The 24,422-nt window shown below is 39.9% G+C and overlaps 2 protein-coding genes across 6 annotated transcripts in view; one reads left to right on the top strand and one right to left on the bottom strand.

The window, feature by feature from the left end:
- Positions 1 to 18,858, bottom strand: part of rerg (RAS-like, estrogen-regulated, growth inhibitor) — a 32,756-nt gene extending 13,898 nt beyond the window's left edge. Inside the window, exon 1 of the mRNA XM_079335593.1 lies at positions 18,724 to 18,858. Coding sequence (XP_079191719.1) covers positions 18,724 to 18,784 — 61 coding nt within the window. The 5' untranslated portion in view covers positions 18,785 to 18,858. The remainder of the gene's footprint in view (positions 1 to 18,723) is intronic.
- plxnc1 (plexin C1) overlaps positions 18,802 to 24,422 on the top strand; it is a 65,820-nt gene continuing 60,199 nt past the window's right edge. For 3 of the 5 annotated variants that reach the window (XM_079335576.1, XM_079335575.1, XM_079335572.1), the window contains exons 1-3: positions 18,802 to 18,889; positions 20,397 to 20,462; positions 20,594 to 20,740. The gene's annotated coding sequence lies outside the window, so the exon portion shown is untranslated. Of the gene's footprint in view, positions 18,890 to 20,380; positions 20,463 to 20,580; positions 20,741 to 24,422 lie in introns of those variants that run through there. The other 2 variants (XM_079335571.1, XM_079335573.1) reach the window with 2 other exon arrangements.

Genomic DNA, 24,422 nt, shown 5'->3' with positions numbered 1-24,422 from the left:
CATGTCAAGTCAGTTCATATCGCACAGGCCAGCTGTGCAGATAAGCCTGGAAGGGGGAGTGGTTAGAGGGGCTCTGGTGGAAGAAGACGACGAGAATTCAAAACCAGGAGCCACTAGCTGCTGTGCATCCTCACTCCTTTTCAATCAATGAAGGCAAGCAGTCCGAAAAATATCTACTAATTTTTTATTATTACGTTTGAAATGTCAACTAAAATGTCTTCACATTGTAAACAAAATAAATCGTGCAACTGAAAAATCTACAAGCAACGTCGGCAGACAATAATCGATTATGTTCCGTCACTGCATCGATGCGGAGTCGTCCATGTCCGCATCTCGAAGAATCGTTGAAACTGTCAGTTTTAAGGCTACTGGTGATGTAATATTTCACTAACGTTTGTTTTTTATCCATCGATAAACAACAAATGTTCAATCACTTGATTAAAAATCTCACCCTACCTCCTTTAAACGTTCCAAACTATCAGTGTCTGTGAAACTTTGCTGAGGCAAATGTACAGAAAAGCTCTTTAAACGGTGCGTTACGCTGCCATAATCTTGAAAGATTCTAGAGCGAGCTCATGTTATCGAATGAGATAAAACTGACACTTTACAAAAGCTATAGCTGCTGGATGGAGACGTTAGCCCAGTAAACAGGTCTCACAGCTTCTGGCTCTCGAGGAACTCATGCAATGTTGTGTATTTAACTTTTCAAGTACATAGTTTGAAATACATAACTAAAGATAAATATGGATTTAACTATGAATGCTAAAAGTAACTGAACATACGCCTCTTAATTTTTCTGATTCCTGTTATTGAAACAGTCTTGATGTAAAAAAAAAAATATCTTGTTTATTGCAGTACATTATTTTTACTTCATACCGAATGTTCTCTTTGAATCCAAATTCACCTTATAAAAAAACGAGTTCACTATTCGGCTCATAAGATGCCAGAAATTATTAAAATGGAAGAAATCTACCAAGATATATAAGAGACCTTAAAAAAATGAATCCTGTCAAAATCTTTGTCGCTGTTCAGAGAATTCAGTCGTTTGCTTTTCCGGAGGTCTTTAGTTGTGCTAATTGATGTCATTAGAGTTTAACAGAATCCCACTGTGACATGACAAGGAGAACACATTTGAAAGGGAGCATTTTTCTCTCTGTTGTAAGACTTCAGACCACAAAGAAAAGACTGGATGAGTTTATGTCACATTTTTGGGGTCGGTAGACACTCAGGTTAACATCAAAAACTCTGTCCCTTTTTAAATTACAATGGAGTCACTTGTTTTGTTGCAGATGTCCTCTATAATCAACATCCTGCTATTCTTATCAGGGAAATTGAGAACAGACTTATAGATTGATGTGCTTGGTGGAGTGATTATTGATTTGAGATTTCCTGCAAATCCAATTGGTAGTTAAAAGGCAATTCAGAACACTGTGGCCTGGCTTATTTTCAGAGCCAGTGTTTTCAAAGGTATTGTGTATATATAAAGGTATAGATTGGTGTTTAACATCTGTAGAGCTTTATTAATTATAAAAACGTTCCTGGAGTAAATCAATTTAAAAAGGTTTAACCTCGTGTGAACTTAAAAGGGCAGCAGCTTTCAAAAAGGAAAAAATACTTGGTGTTGTCCAGAGTTTGCAGAGATTTATTCAACTTTTTTATTAATGGAGTAGTCACATCAAAGCACTGTGATCAATCTATTTAAATGCTAGCAGCTGCACATTCCCATTTCTGTCTTTTTGTTTTGCCAGAGAGAGCAGATGCGCTCCTCCACACACTTATCAGGGAATAACAGCCCAGATGCTTCAAACAGACAAACAAATTAGCTACAAAAACACCAAAACCACTTCCTGAACTAGGAGTCAGGCCAGTGTTTCCCATCTGAGAACTTTCCCAGAGTTTTCTTTCACCTCCCGGCAATCCCTGGACCAACTCTGCATCCCAATACCAAGACTCCTGAAAACGTTGAGTTGCTAGAAAGTTAAAAGAAATGTTTGCATGGAACAAGGAAACTCCCCAAGGTGCCATGGGGAAATATATATATATATATATATATATATATATATATATATATATATATATATATATATATATATATACTGTATATATATATATCTATATCTATATATATATATATAGATAGATAGATAGATAGATAGATAGATAGATAGATAGATATGACATCAAGTCAGGCATCTCCTCAGGCCTTTTTCACACCAGACACGCAAATCAGACTTGATTTGCATTTATTCTGGGAATTCGTTAATACCCTTGAAAAAAGGATTTGGTAAGGTTGAAGTGAGAGGAGTAACAATAACACACAAGGCATCAATAAATATGTCATCTCCCACTAGTGATGAGGTCACTGTCTGGACTAGTCGGATACAAACATTTCCATTTGTTCCAGTTTGAGCTGGGTTCAGTTGTGTTTTGCTTTTTAGCCAGAAAATGGTTTTCAATTTTGATGAGCGGTGGACAAAGAGCAAAGTGTGAGCAAAACAATATACATGAGCAACATTTGTATTGCCCTCAGGGTAAAGTAACCCTAACCCTATTCACCCAAAACACTCAAAGATTACTAAGGGAATTTAGGTGGCCTTGTATATTGTTAATTAGCCTCGCAAATATAATGAAGCATTGAGACTAATAACAGAGCAAAACCCCTAAAATTGGTGGCCAGCCTACAGTAAATTCTGCAGCCCAAACCCACGTTAACTTAATACAATAAAGGCAATAAATTAAACTAAACTTGCAGTTTAACTCCCCTTTATTGGTCACACCGAGGGGGAAAAAAAAGAAGCCAAATACAACATTTTTAAAAATAATTTATTTGGGTTTTTGCTTTTTGGACAGCTGAAAAAGGACAGGAAATTTTTGGAGGAAAGAGTGGGGCAAAGGGCGGATTCTAACCCATGGTCACGGCGAAAAGACAGCAAAAGCCTCTGCACATGGGGTGTGGGGCCGCGAAGCTATCTCGCTCCCCCAAAACATGATCTTTTAAGACAAACTGTGGAGCTAACGTTAGCTCAATAAGCTAGATATCTTCAACTGATCGAGTCTGTCATTTCAGTTCGGTAAGGGTCGTACCAAATGACCAATGGAGCTCAGCTATCACTTTGCTCTCCATTATTGTGAGTCGTTGCTTTTCATGCTGCTTAGCAACGCCCCAGAAATTTGATCAACAACGTGATCAAGATAAGAATTGAAAAAGTGCAATTAACATTAATGAGAAAATAGCAGGCACGAGTAACAAACATCATTAGGAGACAATGTCTTTCCCAAAATACAAAAACCTGAATTTGAATAATGTCATTATCTCTCACTCTCCAGATAAGATTAGATCTAGCAAGTTATCATTACATGACTCATCACTCCTCTTCTCCCTGCCTGTAAATTCATTAGTTACTGAGCTTAGCAGACTCCTGGTTATCATACATTTAAATTAATAATAATCTGTGAAACTGCACTTCTCAGAGTACTATTCATGTTTAACCATGTATTAGTTTATTACAAGACCTATAGTAAACATACTGCCAATGAGTCCTGGGAGGTTTCATTTTAAGAATCCACCAATTTCTATCCTTTAGCACAATATGTTCAAAAACGACCAATTGAATAAGCACCTGAGCTATTATAATAAAGTATAATCTAGGAAAGAAATGGAAGCTTTTAAATGGCATAAACGGCCCAGACAGCTCACACAATCACCAGCAGTAATAATGAAAACATCACCCTAAATATCAGTGTGAGCAGCCTCCTCAGTCTGTGGATGGAAGAAAGACTCGCATTTAATTGGCTCCGCAGTGAACACACTCCCCGTGTCACTATTTGGCATTTTGAACGCAAGGTTGTTTTTTGTGCCGCGAGCCAAGTTCTCATTATAAATAAAGCTGCAATCAAACCAGTTTTTTTTATTTTTTTATTCTCCTGAGCCATGAAATCATTTCCACTATACATCTCTAATGCAGAGGGATTTACTGCAAAGATGAGCTCTGTAATTAGCTTAGCTGGTATTCTTGGTTAAACAGGGAAAGTCATTCTTTAAATTTTGTTGACAGACTAAGAGAATAATGGAGTCTTTCATATGACATTTGATTTACTTCTACTCTAACTTTATATAAAGTTTGATTTAAAAAAGAAAAAAAAAGAAAAAAAAAAGATGCCCTTCAAAGTGATGAGAGAGCTGACTCTGCTGTTCTTTGTTTCGATTCTTGATCTACTCCTTTTTCTTTTTTAACAACACTAAAAATAAACCCCCTCTCTACTTCAGTGGGCATTTAAAGCCTTTAAAGCCAAACAGGAAATGAAGTCTAAAGAGAGAGAAAAGAAACAAATAACTGGGTTTTTGTAGTTTAGACAAGTGATCTGAGATCATCTCTGAGGCCTTCTGCTCATTTCTGCTCAAGGCTACATAAGTCACGACTAAGGCCTCGTCCACACCGGGGTATTCTTTGAAAAGAGGTTTTCTTTCTCAGTTTCTCCGGGATCACACACTCTAAATTCTCTGAAACATCTTTGTCCACATCGAAACAAACTGTCACGGCTGTCAAGAGCACACCAAGTCAGAAACGATGTCCTTTACATGCGTGACTGTTCCCGCCCATCATGACAATTCATTTACAAAGTTGTCCATTCAGGCGTTTGTGTTCGTGTGTGTAAACAGGTAAAACGTCCAGTTAGCACCAGCACTAGTTTAGTCACGTCTGCATTCATTGTCATTGTGTTAACTGAAGTGACAGCGTCGCACAACGACACCGAACGGAGGAGAAACTGGCGCATAGTGTGACGTTACAAAACCAGGACTCTCCCTGGAAGCAGTTTTCCAAAGGTGTTTTCAGTGACCTAAAGCACATTTTGTGTGTGTACCATTAGGCCAACGCGCAGAGATAAACCTCAGTTTTCAAACACATCTGTTCTTATGGTTTAAAAGAATTTGCTACAAACAAAACAAGGATGTTTACAGAACTTGGTGTTTTACCATATTACAAATAAGATCACTCTTCAGCAAACCAGAGCCTAGAGCCCCTCTTATTTGACTGAACTCATATTCGATCTGCAGATCCTTCTCTGGGAAATGACTACTTGACCACAGGGGCCAGTCAAGATAATGAAAAAGATTTGATCTCAAGTAATCTTATTACAGCCTTCCAAAGATTAAGTAATTATATCTTTGTCCCATCATGGCCATAAAGATTTCCATTGGTTCATATACTTCATGCATTTACATTTGAGAGAGAAAAGCTCCGGGAACACCCGACAACGAAGCTAACACTGAGATATTTGACAGGTACTGTATCAGAGCTTAATATAGACTGATGGTTGTCAAAAAGTCACAGCTACATTGCTTCTGTGCTCATTGTGTTCACCCGCTGCCCATCAAAGGTTAGCATGAAGCAGAAGCACAAATGATAAAGCAAGGCTCATTTTAATCTGAACATGACCCGAGTACTGATTATTCTAGTTTAAGTCAGTTATGTTTTATTTAAAGAGCTAGAAACAGTTGCACTGTTTTCCTAATATGCTTATGTCCACTGTAGAAAATCAGACTGTGCTTTATGATTGGCTGATATCGGCCTAAACAAACACCAGCATGTAGAAAAGGAAACTAGTGGAACTCACTAAAAGTACAAACGCTTTATGTATTAACTTAGTTCACTTTGAATCACAGAGGAGTTTAGACATGCACCAATCCAACATTTCAGGTCATCGATATCTGGGCTATACGTATCTGCCGATACAGATCTGATGCCAGTATTAAATTAAAGACCTGTATTCCTTACTGTGCGGATGAGACTGAGAATTGGAACGCTTTTAGAAATTATACCTTTTACAAATGATTTTTTGTGATTTTAAAACATCACTAAGATGTTTCACCCGTCTTTGCAATCCTGCTGAGTAAAAGTAAAGCTCTTCCTTTTCTCTGCCTTCTTTGTTTGAACTCATCGTTAAAACCACCACCCCTCAAAACATGAGCTGCGTACAAATGGCCTGTAGTCATAGAAGTTGTTGGCGTATCAAACAAGAAATATATTCAAACAGCTTAGGCTTTGAAGGACTACCTGATGATAGTGATGTAGCACACAAAGTGCTTGCTGCAAAATGCAGAACAGCATAGAAGTGAGGTGTACAGATTGGCCTCGAAGACCAGCGACATGGATCGACTTATCGTCACCGTTACCCAATCTCAGTCAGGATCAGAGCGATATCCTACACCAAGATCAGATCAATTCATCCCTTGTAGAGGTCAGAAGAGTTCCCCTTTCTAAACTTTGGACGAGCTCAGTCAACACACAATGGCAGGGAGAGGGGGAGAGAGAGAGAGAGAGAGTCATTCTCCTCAGGGCCCTGCGGCTCATTAAAATGGAACACCAGAGAGGCTTTGATTTCACATCTCTGGAGATACAAGTGGACAGAAGCTTACAGTTGCTAGGTTAGAACAGGAAGGGCGTGAGGATTCTAACACCACATTCAGCCCTTTAATTTCTCTTACAATAGCAGTGCAGCACTATTCATCTAAAGCCAGGAGTGAGACAGAGGAGGGCAACCACACCTTGAAAAGGGATCTATGAATACACACAATTACTGTGTACAAAGAGCTGCTCAGAACAAGGAGAGGACCAATTTTTACTGAGGTATTCCACCTGGGTATTATGGACAGGAAAAGTGATGACATTTTTTTGCATGCCAACCCAGAAGTAGCTTCACCATGGATTCGAACGAGAATCTGCCTATGAGATTTTTGCATTGGATTTTGGATCATTGCAGAAAATAAGCTTTGTGGCTCAAACATGTTTCTGATACGTAGCTGTTTTGTTCAGATGGATCATCTTTACAGATGAACACCATTTTTATGAAGTTTGAAGAGATAATCTAGCTGAGAAAAGTAAAAAGCTAACGTTATGCTACAAGCGAACTACACTGCAGATTTTGACGTTAAGACAGCTATGTTTCATTGATCTATTCAGCGGTTTTGACAAGCTTGTGAAACGGTAGCTTAAAGAGTTGTCCATTAACCTAATATTTGCAAGAGCACTGAAAAACATGACTAAAGGCTGTAAGGCAAACTTGTGAGAGAGTTCCCGGTGTGATGACGCTTAACGTCTCTGACAACCGCTGTAGTCTCATTTAGCCACTTGTTAGCAACCGCTGTTTTCAGTACGCGGAAAAACTTTCAAATTGACATGTGGGGGTCTTAGCTAACGTAGTTTACCTCGTCTAACAAAACGTCAACATCTCTTAAGCTTGTGTTAACCACAGACCTTATTTGAGGTGTCTACCCACAAACCCATTCAAAACCCCCATTGACTTTTAGAGTTCGGAACCCATGGCGCTAAAATGCTAACTCACTTACTTTAGGACTCATTCCAGTGCCAGTGTATAGCTTTAATAAAATGGTATTTCCCAAAGCAGCTATCAGCTCTGCAGATTTTAAGGCGCATCACAGTGGAAATTGTGTTACTTCTGTTCATTCTGAAAAAAAAATCTATAAGAAATGTACTGAAAAAAACAAAACAATTTAAGACTGTTTTTCTACCCTCAATTTGATACCAAGTAGATGGGTTACAAGCTACGCTTAAATTTGTCCTGCTGTTAAAATCAGAAAACAGGTTTTAAAGGTTTAGAATGATATACAGATAATGGTCCAACATTTTCCTTAGAGTAGAGGAGTTGGAGGGGGAGTAGCAGATGACTCCCATGATTCCCCACCAGCGAACAATTACTGTTCTGCAAGCTGTGTTGCACTTGTTCCACCCTTAGGTTTGGTCTTGTGTGGAAAATGTTTCAAAAGTCTTATAGTTTGGCCCAAAGAGTAAATCACTACTACCTCAATAACGATTTGTTTTTGCATTGTTTAAATGTATTTAATGTATTCTTATATATTTGCAGTTTTTGCCAGCCCTGTTTTTGAATCACTAAAGGTTGCGTGTTGGAGTGACAGAGAAAAAAGGAAAAAATACAGAGTTAGGATGTGAAAAACACGGGGTGCTTGTTTAGCTCAAGGTGTGAGCGTGCTCCACTCCACATGAACAAAGGTTTTAGTCCATCTAGCAGCGATTGTGGGTAAAAACAACTTCAGCCTCTGCTATATGTCACACCCCACTGTCCTCTCCCAACATTTCCTGTCTCTCTTAAGCTGCTCTCTCAAAAAGGTTTAAAGAAAATTTATCCAAAAGAATTGAGCACACTTTACCCAACCTGGCTACACACGCCGGATCACAGCATCTGCAGGCATTCAGTGTGTGGCTCACTTGAGCGCTGGTCCCACCAGCAACCATGTGAAACCCTAATACATATTTTTTTACCTCAGTAAATGTGTTCACCCTCTATGATTCACTAAGAGACAGAAGCTGAAATTTTTTTTCTGTTGTACTAAAGTAAACTGGAGTTACCTTGGAGTACATTGTGTTTGTCCTTGTCTTATTACATAACATCACTGTTCCTTCTCCCTCCGTGTGACATCTTCCTTGCGTGGTATCGTTTTTATGAACTGCCTTCCGAGTTTTTGCTTTGTGATTTTAATTATACTTTCAGGGTTTTTTTAAACCGATTTTGAATGGTTTTGTTTTTGCAGCTTTGACAGTTGTTGTGCTAATTAACAATGTGCCACCACTCACCAGTTGTTTTGTTTAAATGTCTCTCACTCTTATGATGAACAATGTTTTGCAAAGTATTTAAAATCCAAGTTCTGATGACTAAAAGAAAGCAAGTATTGCATAATGTATCTTAAGAAATATTGAGTGGTAGGAGGGGAACGTGCTGAAAGTAGAGCTGAATATTAAACATTAAAATGAACTTTTCCTGATAACATGACTTCAGAAGCAGGAAAAGGACACTTAATGGATTCAACATGAAATGTTAAAAGCAATCGTAATCTCTCAGTGAGCACCATTGGTAAAAGCGAAGAGGGAAATAACCAGCGGTGACTCACACGGGTTGAGGACGGCGGTGGCAGTCAGAGCACGGACAATGAGTGGAGGCGTTGGCGAGTCAGAGGTGTGCACTTAAATTAGTTCAACAGTAGGAATAAGCACAACCACTTAAGAAGCCCACCTCGCTGTGAAACAATCAGCACCCTTTATGGTTCTACTGCATCTTTGTGTATGTAAAGGGAACACTGATTAATATGCTATTTATACAGTCTAGAGGCAGAGAACATGAGCTACAAGGCTCTTCAGTCCAGAAATAAAACCTCTCTTAGCTCAACCTGAGTGTGTTTGCAGAGCAGTGAATAGGTGTAGGTTTGAATATTAAACCAGACAAATAGCCTTCAGAGAGCTCAAACACGTATGTGGGTGTTTCGAAGGAGAAAAGGAAGCCTTGGGTAGCAGAGATCCAGGAGTGGAGGAAGCGAAGGAGTGTAGGGAAAAAGATGAGTAAAGTGCAGAAACGCAGAGGGAATTTTTCAGGCTCTTTGACAGTTTAATAAAGCCTCAGGCTGCAGTAACACAGGCACAGAGTGAGAGCCGCAATCTGACAGCCAAAAAGTGGTGTTCCTGCTTGTTAGTGAAATATAAACAAGCACTTTATACCCTTTTAGTCATCATCCACTTCTGTAAGCACGAAGAGGATGCTTCCTCTCGGTACATGAGAGGAATGGAGAGCGTGACCACATTAAGTTTCCCCACATATCTCCCTGGACCTCACAGACTGCAAACATCATCTCTGCTAAAGAAGGCACAGCAACTTCCTGAGGGCACTTAAAAGAACAACACTGTCACGGCAGCTGCTTGTGCTTTTCTCCTTCTTCTTCTTCCATGGAAATCAGCCACAGCATCTTGGTGTGGTATGCTCGCTCCACTGCAGCTGAGAAAAAGGCTCTGCAAAGTGTCAGGCTAGACTAACTCACAGTTACATTATCTTCTGGACATAATCTGAAATTTACATTGGGCCAAAAACGTAACACCAGACTCGAGTTATTTCCTTCAGAAATCTTCCACGCTTCCAGATACTCGACCAGTTTCTCGCCCCTGAACTTGATTCCAAAGGTTTCAAGAATGGAGATTGGAGAACCTAATCTAATCCGATGTATCCTTTTTTTTTTGCGTGACCAACCTGTTTTCAAGATTTGATCCGAGCTTTGATCTATTAAAACTCCTTAGGAAACAGCGCCCATTGATTGGATTACCAAAGACATTGGAATCAAACAATGCCTCAGCTACTTGAGATATTTCCGTATGCATCAAAGGGGTGATATGACAAATGGAACCACATTTCCTCTTCACAGTCAGCCCTTCTCCCTCAGCCAAAGACGGTCTTTACACTTGATGGAAGTAATGAATATGTAATCTGCACCAATAACCTGAGTGGTTACCTATTAGTAGCAAGGTTCAATAAATGGGATTTGGATGCTGCTTGCCTCCTATCTGTCATCATACAGATGAGTATATTACCAACATATGAGCTACTCTAAATCAATCACATCATTCAATTGAATCAGGATTCAATCACATCTAAATAAAAGTCTCTGTTACATGATTAACATGACCTGATCAAAGGAAATCAAATTGGAAGCTCAGGCATTTGTAGTCCATAACAGGAACTGGTTTGATGAAAGCACTTTAGATATGCTAATGTAGGAAAATCAATAAGTCAGTACTCATCAGTATATATGTTAACACTTTGCAGTACAAAATGTGATGTAGTCATTTTCCATTTAAATCAACTTATAAATACAACCCAACAAGCTGCTATCACAACACTGACCAACTTCAACCTTCTGATACTTTCTTCCTCGTCACACATCCACAATGATGCCATGAATGTGAATTCTGTTCCTTCATTTCTCAATACAGGGTTCTTCATTGATGAACCTGTGCACATGGACTCCGCGTCTCCATCTCTGTCCATTGCACTCCATTGCACTACCACGGCTAGAGCGGACGTTTTGCCCCTTCTGCTAACCAAAGCACAGAGTTCACGAAGGCAAGGCGTGTTTTGATGTCGCACATTTCAACAACAAGGCAATTCAAAGTGCTTCACACAAGACATCAAAAGCATCATGACAGGAAAGGAAAGAAATTCACTGAAATTATTGAAACTTCAAATGTTTTCAAGTAAAAATAATTCAGATAAAATTAATTAAAGTAAGAATATACACATAATTAAAACTTACTGTGCAGAGTGAAAGATTACAATCTTTATTAAAATGGTTTAGTTAAGGGCAGCTGTAAACCGGTGCGTCTTTAACCTGGATCTAAAAGAGCTGAGAGATTCAGCGGACCCATATGGGCTCAATCAATATCTTTAAAAATATATTTCACGAGTCTTTGATGGTTAAATTCAGCAGTTAATACAGTAGCTTAAGCTAACTGGCGTCATCCAGTGTGATATTACATAGCACTTCATCACAAATATCCAGTTGTTGAGTTTCTCTGATATTTTAGATAGATAGATAGATAGATAGATAGATAGATAGGGAAATTCACATTGTGTAATCAGGTTGTTGTTGTACACGATGTCCAATGTGTAAAATCGAAATAAACCTTAGATCGCCTGATTAAGGTACCTTCATAAGCAGCTGTACGACCTTTTTAAACTATAGGATGACTGCTGCTGTCACAGTAAACGGGCAGCAGCAGACGCTGAGACAACACCGCAGTAATGCGAGATGGCAGCGCCTCCAAGTCAGTCAGTGAATTCTTCAGTACTGCAGGTCTTTCCACACGCTGCACGGCCAGGCAAATATTTGGATGCAGGGACATGGAGCTCTAAATCTTTTAGCCTCACTTTGAGGAGAGTTTCATCCATCTTTTAAGGATGTCATGAGGTCTGAGTCTGAGCAAACTCGGCAAATAAGAACAAATTAAAACAAAAATTACAATATAGTACATTTGTCACCCTATTTAAAGCAGATGCACACCTCATCTGAACATTCACGTAACTCTAATTACTGAAGCCTCTCCTGAACCTTTTCATACCACTCACCTAAGCGAGTAAAATCTTCATTCAACATGCTGATTAACGCACTTATGCAGCAGCATAATGCTTTTGATGAGTCACATCTAACTGCTACTTATCGGTCCCAAACGCAGAATGTACTCATGTGAGTCAAACAGGCAGCCAACTTCACAGCTGTAGGATTTCTCTGCTGCTAAAGGACAAACATGTGCCTGGAAACCTGAGCAGCAGTCTGTCGCCGTGCCTCTGCATCCCGTTAATTGCTCGGCTGTGCAGAGTGGGGAGAAGGCCTGCTTGATGTTATTTGATTATTTTCCAGGACTTTCATTTCCTCCGGCAGGCATCACGGGAAGTTGATTTTGGAAGCAGCATGATCAGTTCAACAATGATTTGAGTGCGAAAGGTTGTTTGTGCCATTCTTCAGCAGGAAGCCTATTTCAAAGTTGTTATCATGAGCGTACATTGTTAAAGTGTCAAAACCATTTTGGCACAAGCTGTTATCTTTTACATCATCTTCTTCAGATATTGTATGACTTTTAAAGCAATTATAAGTGTATTATACCATATAATATTAATCTAATTTAGTCCGAAGTCTACACAAACCAATCACTATTGCATGTGCTCGACTGTTGGCTCAAATTCCACCTGACAAATGATTGACATGGGCCCTGTTGGCATATCATAGCATATTATTAATACTCAAGTACTTAATTATTTGTAATTGGGGTATCTTATTATAGTTAACATTTTGCTGACAACCTGAGACTGTATCAATAATGATTGATCCAAAGAAAAAAAAAACATTTAAATCTAGAAAAGTGTGACTTTAATCAAAATGGCATCATGTTGTTGTAATCATAGCATCATTTGGACCAATTTATTGCAAATAAATCAAAGTAAAACTAGTTTATTTTGGATTCATACCTCTGTTGTACGACAGATTTCAGCCATCCTCTGGATGGTTAGACTACCGTTCACTGGATACTGGTGGAGTGGTTTGTTGACACATAACACAAGAATATGGTGTCCAACTGGATGGATAAACTCCAAAGTGAGCCTAATCTAGCTAACAGAAGTGCAAAGTAAAGTAAATCCAGAAAGTTCCTGGAGAGATCAGTGACGTTTAACGAGTTAAGTGTGCAGCCAGATGATGATAAAAACCGAGACACACATCAAGGATAGGTTTTTGTCAGACCGTATGATTGATGAGGTCTGCACTGTGGTGAAGCGCTGTTGCCTGTTGGTTTGAATCCAAGTTGGGATTTGGTTGCTGTTCAGTGTGGGCCTTTCTATTTGCCCTCGAGATATTCCAGCTTCGTCCCACAGTCAAAAGAGGTTAATAATAAGTGTGACAGGTTGTTTGTCTCTGAACTTCAGCCCTGTGGTTGACTGTCAAAGGTGTACCCGGCGTCTTCAAATGATGGCTCCAAGCCCTGCCACTCTAACACGGATGATGATGGTTACATATATTATTTGACTGTGTTAAGCCTACACAAATTAACACAGGCGTTGCCCCAAAAAACCACACAATGGTTACTAATTTCTGAAGGTTTGCAACACTTTTCGTCTGAACAAATCTCCTCATGCTGTACACTTCTCATCCAGAAAGCCTTGAGACTAATAATCCAAGCCATTTTCATATTTATATATTTCTTGTTCAGTGCAAATAAAGAATTATTTCCCCAGCAGAAAATGATTAGGCAGCTAAGGCATGACTTGATATCTTAATGTGATCAAGATGGGGGGAAAGGCAATCCAGTTGGAGATTTTAAATGATACGGAATAGCTGCTAAGAAACCTTCAGCTGAGAAATGATCAGTAAGAAGGAAAGCTAAATGTAAGAGTTAGAATCTAAAATGGAAAAACCTTTTCATATATTTTGGGAGCAACTTCTCAGTCCAACACAGTAGCTGTAATTCTGTCCAGCATTGTGTTTGTTTTTGTGGCTTCTTGCCCTCTGAACGACTGTTTACATCATACTTTAGACCAACGCATACATTTGGCTTATTCATGGTCCCTTCACAGCGTGGAGTTGGTAAAGAGTATTTCTGAGGCAGACACATGTTGGCTTGGGCCTTTGTTATTGTTTTACTTTCTGGCAGTCAAGACAGGCCGAGGGGAGGATAGGAGGTGGAATGTTTGAGGAGCGAACAGTCAAGATGTTTACGAGCTGGAGCTTCACACCCAATAAATTAAATGTTCCCATCCCTTAGAACATCCAAACAACATCTGAACACACAACTCACTGTGTGCACTTATCTGTTCCCCATTGTTGTCACAACAAGATCCAAGCTGTATTAACATTTGATTAAATTATAGTTTAATACCAATGTTGGAATATCTGACACGACAATGGGCTTCAATGCCTCTGTGATTTAGACTTGTTAAATGGACTTGAGTTTGTACAGTGCTTTTTATAGTCTTCTGACTACTCAAAGTGCTTTTAGAACTTATGCCATGCCACACACTGATGGCAGAGATTGCTATGTAAAGTTTTTATCAGAAGTAATTAAATCCATTCCGATGATGCAGCGGGAGCTATTCGGGGTTAAGCTGTAAGGTGCCTTGCCCAAGGACTCAACCTTCCGGTTGATTTACCAACTCTATACCAACTGAGCTATGCCCTTATTTCAAATGCTCATCATCAAACCACTGCCTGCCTAACTGTTACCGTCTTTGGAAGTGTTTGACTTGTATCCTTGCTTCTTCCTCACTTCATGCTTAAAGTGAGGATAACAAGTTTGTTTTGATTGGAGGGACTTAATTTGTCATTAGCAGTAATTATTTAGAAGTGGCACTGCTTAGCTGATGCATGAGACCATGTTGGAAAACAACCATCTGATTTCCATGGAGTCACGTCTATCTCCTCCCAAAAACAATGTAAGCTCAATATTTTCTGAACATCTGCTGGGACACGTTTTCTGCCAGTTTGCTGCTAAATGCTTCCCCATGTTCACCTTCTTTGTGTGGTGATATACAGCAGATCGTTAATATAGACAGGAAGATGATATTTTAATAAAGACAACAAGGCATATCTTGGATTCTGTGTTTCTTAGCTTTGTTGATAATATAGATGCATCACAAATAAAATAAAGTGCATCTCCCGTCTCTCTGCCACAACATGACCTTTGGTACAATATCAACAGTAACCACTGTTACTCTAAAAATATCTTGCAAGAATAATGTCAGACAGTTACTTTAGGAGATCAATATTCCATTATTGTGTTAATCCAAGCACATTAAATGATGAATATTGATGAATGGTGCTGAAACAAGAAGAGATAGAGTGCGAGTCCAATCGAAGCTATTGACTCCACAGTGCAGCCTAAGTTAGTGAATCATCAGCTGACATGTTTTCCCTTTCTATCCTTATTGAGCTGAATACAATTTCCTTCGAAATGGTTATGGGGAGTTCCTACTCAGCTGTCTGCTCTAAGACTTTATTTATCAGGGTCAACTAATTGCACGTGCGTACAACATACCCGTTTGTTTTGCAGGGCCCAGGTTAGGGTAAAGGGGATAGGTATCATTTATCTTACTTCCTCACTCCAGCTTCACTCCTCAATAAACCAAAGGTTGGAGCGTGCCAGAGGAGCCAAGCTTGAGGTAATATACTTTGCTCTTTATAGAGCTGGATGGCTCTGCAGGAGTCCAGGTCAGACTCTCAGTAAGCCTCCAGCAAACTCCCAATCATGCCAAGACACCCAGCAGGTTATCTTATTGGAAACACATTTATCCATACAGGGGGGATTACAATCAGTTTATGGAGGTAAATAATCTCTATTAAAGCACAAATACACTAAAGTCTAATGGATATATTATTACTGTTAGCATCAGCACTCACAACAGCAACAGATACTCACAGACGCAAGCACTAGTGTTGACAAAAGTAGTGAAGGACAAAGAGAAGGTGCAACGGAGTTTGACCAGCACAAGCTTGTATACTCTTTATAAACAACAGGGTATAGGTGTGACTAATAAATGCTACTTAAATAAATTGGTGTAAAGCCTTCTCCGACTGGAGCTGCCACTGAATACCATTGTGTGAACATCCCTGTTAAGACAATGGTACATGTAAAGGATTGAATCTGGAGGATGTAATCTACAGACTGCTGAGTGAACATGGAGCATTGTGGCATAGACAGCATTGTGTCACTTTGACATACAGACATATCCCTGGAGGGTTCATTCAAATGACTTGTCCCTTCAATTTCCATCTAGCCCTTGTCATTAGTTGAAAGTCTGTTTACTTAAGTATTAAGTTTGAAATTTAGAAACCTCCTGTCAACCATTTGGGAAATTGAAGGGGATGTCTTTTATTTATTTGCTTTGATTGCTAGCTGTCAAAAACTCTACAAATGCACTAACAAGGCTGTTGTTAGAGATTTTTTATAAACTGCATACTATATGCTTGTTTAAAAAGCATTTTTTAAACTTTGGAGAAACGGGGTTATGTTTGTTTTGTTTTCTTATGTACTAATGTATGTATGACAAAATAATCAATATGGTAATGAGGAAAACAATCATTAGATTATCAATTAAAGGTCACATATTATCTTCAAGCCTCAGAGCTCCCCACAATATGTCTGTGAAGTTTTTCATGAATCCACTCTCATCCTGTGTTTGATTATGTCTATAAACCATCTATTTCAGCACTGCTCAGAACAGGCTGTTTCTGTGTCTGTAGCTTTAAGTATGTAAATGAGCTGTTTCTGACCACGCCCCCTCTCTGGAAGGACTTGAGTGGCTCAGTCTTTCTTGCTCCATGTCCTATTGTTTACAGTGAGGAGTCAGACTCAGAGGGCCAAACAAACACCTAGCTGTGGGAGTGTCACCCACCTGGGGGAGGGGCTACTGCCCTTTGTGATGTCATGGAGGGAAAATCTCCTGTGAACTTGTTTGAGCTTACATTTTCTGAAAGGTGGAGCAGGCAAATTGGGAGGCTTGTAGTAGGACTAGGGACAAATATTAATGTTAGAAAAACATTTAAAGTGTAAAAAAAAAAGTCTTCAAAGAACGTCAGCTTCAGCACATAACTGTTATATTGTGGATTTAGTTGAGTGTATTTTACTGCCTGAATCATAATGTTTGCTCACAGCAGGAGAGGACCAATTAATTAGCAGCTGCAGTCTTCAATCCACTAATGGCCTACGTTTGGATGAGAGGTGTTCATTGTTCAAGGGATCACCAGGGTGACATGGAGTTCAGATATGACAACAATGACTGCTGTCCTGCTGTTTGTCTGTTCGGTCTTTGTGTCTGTATTTTATTGTGCTTCAAAAAGAAAGCCATAGGAGTCATATGGCTTGGAGAGAAAGATCAGAGCTGGACAAATCAAGGATGTAGAAATTAAATGTTCACGTGAACAGTTTGTGTTTAAAGTGAATTGCCAGCAAGCAAGTAACATTTCTGTCAGTATAACTATATATAAATAGGTCAAAAACTAGAAATTCTCCATCATTGCTCGATATGAACCGACAGATATCTGCAATCTAATTTTGTCCTGTGCCACAGCCAATGTATAACTCCAGTATATCACAAACAGATTCACTGTGAATTTCAAAAGCTATATCGTTCAGAGCAAAATTGGAAACCTGTGTGAACATGAAAGTCCTTTTCAATGTGAAACCCCATTGGTTGATAACTGGCTATGAGTACACGCACGTGTTTTCCATCTTTAGATCTCGAAGGAAATGCTTTCTGACCAAATCGACCACATGTGAGGGCTGAGGTCAAAGATGGGACTTTATCAGACATTATCAGCATGACCTGGATGCATTGTGGTGCACTATCAACTTATCTGCTTTAATATTTACCCAGAAATCATCAGCCATGTTACTGCAAGTTTTATTAATAGAAAGAATAAGCTTCAACACAGTCATGCAAACAGCAATGGGCAATGTGTCTTCAAAGAAATGGGGTCGGGGGTACTGTTAAGTTAGAGCATGAGAAGCCACAAGGATGACTGAAATGTTTTGGTGGAGTGAACATTACTTCAGAAGGAGACAGGGAGGGCTAACTCTATGCCTCTTAGTTCAAGGAGTGAAGTCGTACATTGAAGCGAGAAGCCCTGCAATGAGACATGCACGTCAGCCATTGTCAGCCTTAACACCATGTTTTACAACCGCACTCTTCAGTTGAAGGTTATGAACTCCTCGGTCATTATACTTTTCAGTGAAGTACTTAAGCTGACCTCCTCAGGCATTTTAATGGCCTCTTTCGACATGGAAGAGATCCCAAAGCATGTTTCCTTACAGCCTTTTGCGACGGAGAAGCAATCTTTCTTGATTTGTAGTCCGCAGGAAACATATGGTCTGTGTTATTGTGTTAGCTACTGGAGAAAATAGACAGCCAACTGAGGCTGAGCGACTGCTGTTTATAGAGGTACGGCCGAAACCAAATGATGTCTACAAATGACGTATCTGTGGGAGCGTAGATTGTAAGATATTTAAGCCAGACCAAAAACAAGCTCCTACTGTAATGTCGGCTATGAAAACAAACTGATTAAGGGTAGAAATTATGAGGAGTCTTAAAGCAATGACAGGTAATTGCTTAATGAGCAGTAATAACGAATGAGGTAGAAACATGTGAATAAAGTAAAGTACATGAATCCTGCAAATACGCGAAAGCCAAATTTGAGACTTTATGGACACAAGTTCATTCCATGCACCAAACGACATTAGCCTTTTTTATAGTTCTTTTGGTAACATTTGGAAAAATCTTCAGGAAACTTCAGACTGAGAAGCTCCTGCAACACCATGCATGGTGAGAAATGCAAACACCTACACACACACACCCCCCCCCACACACACACACAAAGCAGTTTACCTGACTTGCCCACTCCAGCTCTACCGAAGACGGCCAGCTTCACCTCCGGGCTTTTGGCCATGACAGCAGCTGTTACCAGTGAAGATCAGGGAACCAATCAGAGAGCTGCAAGGTCAGCCATTCATCCTCTCGTCCAAGTAGAAGGAAGCAGCGTCTGAGGAAAGAGGTAGGACAAATTTACTCGTACTTTTAGCTTTGATGGTGCTAACAACTTGAATGTTTAAGGCAAGTACTGTATATTAAACTCACTATAATGAGTCAAAAAGTGATCCTTAGTTGATGTATTCAAATGATGTTTGAGGATATGAACGATTGTTCTGAAATAGCCTCAAAGACCAGTACAATATTTTTTTAATTTCAAAAAGTCCTCTGTTTCCTTTACTCAGATGGCGAGATGCAATTGTTCTGGCTTAACTGGCAGTGTGAAAGGGACTTAAAAAAAATATCCAGTGATTTTAACTCAATAAAAACATCCACACTGTGAAAGTCTTTGAAAGCAAATCAAATCCATCAAATAGGAAGATTTGTATAAAATCATCTGTCCTCTTCTGGCTTATAACATTAAATCAGAAGGTTAGGACTCATATATCTCCAACTGTGCAGCCTTATCAGAGTAGACGCAAACGAAGCTTTACACCTGTCTCAGCCACTGGAAAAACCGAGGCAGTGGTGTTGGAAAGAGGAGAGAGAAGTCGTTTGAAAGGAAAACAAAACAGTCAGGTGTGTTTAATGAGAAAACAACAGTCTGTGAAGTTGTCTTATTTGATAATTGATTTTAATATTTTTCCTTAAATCACCTGTTCTTTGCCCTCTAACTATTCACAAAAAAATACCCCGAATCTAAATGACTCCAGAGGACGTCTGAGACATTCTGGCTCTCCAGTGGTTTATTTCCAATTAGCAGCAATACAGACAGAGATAATACGATCATAAACACACAAGGCTGAAGTCTTGGATTTCATTAAAGGTATGCACGGCTAGAAGCAGTGTGTTTTTGGAAGTGGAACTAAAGGCTTAGTTTGCCCAGTGTACAGAGTCTGTAGTCTTCAAAGCGGGTAGTCAAATCTCTCTCTCTCTCTCTCTCTCTCTCTCTCTCTCTCTCTCTCTCTCTCTCTCTCTCTCTCTCTCTCTCTCTCTCTCTCTTCTCTCTCTCTCTCTCTCTCTCTCTCTCTCTCTCTCTCTCTCTCTCTCTCTCTCTCTCTCTCTCTCTCTCTCTCTCTCTCTCTCTCTCTCTCTCTCTCTCTCTCTCTCTCTCTCTCTCTCTCTCTCTCTCTCTCTCTCTCTCTCTCTCTCTCTCATCATTTTCCCCCTTTATTGACAAAAGTTGTCAACTAAAATAATAGTTTTTCTTCTTACCAACACTCTGTTCAAATTTTAAGGAATGTTTCAGTACTATTTCCCATATAAGGAAGTTTGGGTATCTAGTCATCAGTATTCAACATCTTGTATTTATTAAAAGTCGGACTAAATAAAGTGCATAAAAAGTGATTTCTTCCTTTTGTCTTTATAAACTGGATCGGTTTACTGGCTCCACCTCGACCTGATCTTACTGCAGCCTGTCTGCAGTAGGATCCACTGAACTCTCGTTAAAGAGTCTCAGACACTCAACTCAGAAAACTCTAGTAGATTGTCTTCCTTCTCACTCTACATCAGTCAGTTTTCACATTTTCCAGGTTACACAACAACTGAGCTGTTTCGAGAACTTACACTACTCAACACAGAGGCCCCAGAGTAACCAGGTAAGAGGACAATAACAAGTGAAGCTCCCTCTTAAACTGTTTCTTCAGCCCTTTTGACTTCACATCATAGCTGTCTGATGTTTGATACACTTCAACCATTGCACCCCGTCTGCCTTGATGTTTCTGCCCAGGATATCCCGCCTTCTCATGTCTTCCTTCGGCCTCATTCTTGCATAACTCCTCCCATCTTCTCAAGACGGGTATCAACAAATCATGAACAACAACACCGACTTTAGTTTCAGATGGGTTCACCACTGAAGCCAATCCTGGCATCTCAGGTACATGCCTCCCCAGGTTTGCACGTGAGCAGTGAGACAGTCACCTAGTTTGAAATTTAGAAAACGAGTCAAGTCGATTTCATATTTGTTTTTTTCTGTTTTGCTGCAGGCTCTCTGTGTCCCTCCTCAAATGCAAACCAGAGATTTATTTTTAAGTTCACGATACTCCCATCAATGACAAATGTTGTAACCATTGGCACCAACTAACCACACAAAAAATTACTGATTAGGATATTAATTCTATCATAAACAACCTTTTCTCATTGGTTGTCATAGCAGCTATGGATTTACTAGATGCTGTCATTAAATAAAGACTAAAAAGCTGATTACAGGAATACATTTCCCTACTTGACTTCCTGCTGAGACCATGCAGGTCTTCAGAGAGTCCTGCTTCCAAACTGGACTCCAGTCTTGTTTTCTTCACAATAATGAAACGTGTATTAAATCAAAGAATGGGGACACAACTGGCATCAAAACACTCCTGGTATTTGGTGTTTAGTGAGAACCAGTGTATCACCATGTTTCAGAGACGATCTATCATCAGTGGTATAGTTACTCAAACCAGACTACAAAACGTCTCCACTCATTCCTCTGCTGAGGATTGAAATGAAATATACCCAGAAAAATGTGAGAAAACTAAAAACAGACGTTCAGTACACCCCGTCTGTATAAATAAAAGTTCAAACGTGTTTGTCTGTGTTGCATTGCCAAAAACATGTTAGCCAGCTTCAGACTGGTTGAAGTTAAGAAGTGGCAAACCTCCAGCTCCTTCCCTCCTCATCCCAACACACATTCAGACTTTCAGCTAACCTTTTTCCTTCTGACCAATACACGCATGCCCATATATGGTGTTGCTGTGTGCTGCTTGGTGTGGCTCATGTGGAGGTCGACCATCCATCACTGAGTCTCCCTCAGCAAGGAAATAGTCGGCGTCTTTAAATATTATTAACGTGTACTCAATTCCACAAACCAGACAGCGCTGTCAAAACAGTGCATGATATCGCAGTGACGTGGTAATGGTTATAACAGTGACAACAGCAACATTTTTGTTCCATCTTGTCAGTTTAGCTTGGAGGCGATTTGTTCACTTACAGTAAGCGACATGGTTTAGTTTTTTCCTTCTAAGGTGAATCCATGTGCACCGTGTAGTGAAGGCCACATCTTAAACTTGGTTAGCTAGACCCTCTTTCTCGTAAGATAAAATTAAGTCTTTTCATCAAGAAGTCTTGCATCTATGCTCGCATCTAGCTTCATAATGAAGTCATTTTGTGGGTGTTAATAAAGGTCCCATATTCTTCCTATTCTGGTTTTAGATGCTCTTTGGTGTTTTTTTAGGTGTCTGGTGCATGTTTAGGCACATCTATGTGCAAAAATTCAAAGTCCACCGAAACGCAGCTTCTCTTGCGTTGTCCCGTTAGCTGTAGCAATAGCTGCATGAAAAGCTTAGTCCCCAGCCCCCCTTGTTGAGAATGTGTGAAGTGACATCACTAGACAAAGACGTCACTGATCCAAGCTCATTGATTCATTGTAGCAAGCACACGCTCCCCTCACTAACCGTTGCATTCCCAATATGGTAAAAGGGGCGGGATATATCCAAGAAAAAAGCCAAACAACTGACCAATTATGAGAGAGCAGATCAGCCGACCAATCAGATCAGATTTGGCACATGTGGGGACCCTTTTTTTTCCTCTTCTTGGGGGATTCTGAGTGTCAGAATCACAGACAGATGAGAGAACAGGCAGTACATGAAAACAGACCCTTTTTTAAACATCACAAAACAAACAGCAGTAGACACATAAATTAAATACATGAACCCCAAAAAGGGCATAATATGGGACCTTTAATACTAAAAAAACCCCAAAACCCTGCTTTCTCCTCATGTCAACACATTACAAACCGCTTTCCAATATTCCTCAACCTCATTGAAAAGGTTCAATGGTCCAATTAGCTGCTTACAAGGTCCTATAAAGAACACTATTGTCCACTGGCTCCTCCACAGTGATTGAAAATGAACCAGACAGACTGCTAAATGCCAGGACACGTCCAATGACATTTAAACAATGCATGGACCTCAATAAAACTCAGATTCTACGGACATTCATAACGACCTATTGATAACATCCTGAGCTTTTATTCCATCCCTTTTAGAAACTAAAAAAACGTGTCTGCAAAGCATAAATATCCTGATCTGCATGAATCCATTTTATAGTAAGCTCTTAAATCAGTCGGTCCACGCACCGTGTGTTTTGAAACATTTTCAGCCACATAGGGAACTCTTTTAGCAATCTAGCAGAAACACATGGTTTGAGGTTGAAAACCCCCGAAGAAGAAAAGTTAGACTTTAAACAGAATATTAATGGCATAGTAACAGCTTGTTTGGCTCTTTTTTTATTAAAACAAAAACACACACTACTGTCAGCAGACACGCACCACTGCAGTGTTGCCTTGCTCTCCCACGCAGCAGAAGGGAAGGGAAACACCAGCAAGAAAGGAGCACAGCAGTGTCTCCCTCGTACTGACGTGGTCATTACTCTTCACATTTTGCCATTTATGGCCTCCGCCCACTCCACCCACCACCATGACTCTCTGTCTCACAGACACACACACACACCTCAGTCATCAAAGGGAGTCACAGAATAAACGGCATCAGAGAGGCAAAAAGCAGCTCAACACATCTGAAAGTTTCTATGTGAGGACGGAGAGCACGTTGTTCTCATGACAGCACAAAAACAATCAACTACAGCACTACAAAGACACGCACACTACAAAGACACGCACACTACAAAGACACGCACACTAGAAGGCGATACATTAGTGAATTGTGTCATTTGAAGTACACAGTACAAAAGCATCTTGGTCAGCAATAGTATATCAAGTCTCTGAAAATGTTGCTAACGCAGATTAAAAAAGAGGAAGATAAAAAAAAAAAATCCCTTGTGCACCAACCTCAGTTTAACTGTTAAAGGTACAGGTACTGGCATACCTGTTTGCAATCTTTTGCATGGTCTGACAAGATGATTATATCACTGGTGTCTGACGAAGGCTAGAATCTGGGAAACTCTGTTTTCATAGCTCTATCAAAAGTGAAAAACGCCCACACATGTTGTGTCTTGAAGCAACACGGAACTGCTTTTAAAACCCACCATCATGCTGATATTGATCTTCTCAGCTGATGAGACGGCTGCAAAATGAAGCTGGAAAACTCCTGAGAAAAGCCTGTCTTGCGGCTAGATATGTTAACAAATAAGCTCGGTTCTGACTTTATCTGTATACCTATGTATGCTGGACAGGCAGGTACAGAGGCGTGTGATAAGTCTGCGGGGCTCATTAAAAAGAGTAACATCTTCAGAACAACTTGTCCAGTCAACATTTCTTTCTTTTTGCGTGTAATTAAAGTGCGAGTTATGCTAAAAAGATGAGGAAGAAGTTCCTGTGTCCATGCTATGAACCCTGTACCCTCTGCAGTATCCACACAGTCACTTGTGGACCTCGCCTCTAAAGGGACGCCTTCCAAACTGTCAAACTAGGCACGTGTTTATGTTTCCCACTGTGTGTGCCCAGCTGGTTTTTATGTCATTTTTAACCTGAGAAATGAATCTGGGTGGTGGTGCTGCGGTTCGCGGAGATTACAGACCTCTGAGCTCCAAACCGAGGGAGGAGACCTGCTGCACCACAGGCTATA

This window comes from Symphodus melops (genome assembly GCF_947650265.1).
Source record: "Symphodus melops genome assembly, chromosome: 22".
Classification (NCBI taxonomy): Eukaryota; Metazoa; Chordata; class Actinopteri; order Labriformes; family Labridae; genus Symphodus; species Symphodus melops.
Note: the sequence above shows the minus strand (reverse complement) of the source record. Positions and strands in the feature narration are given on the sequence as shown.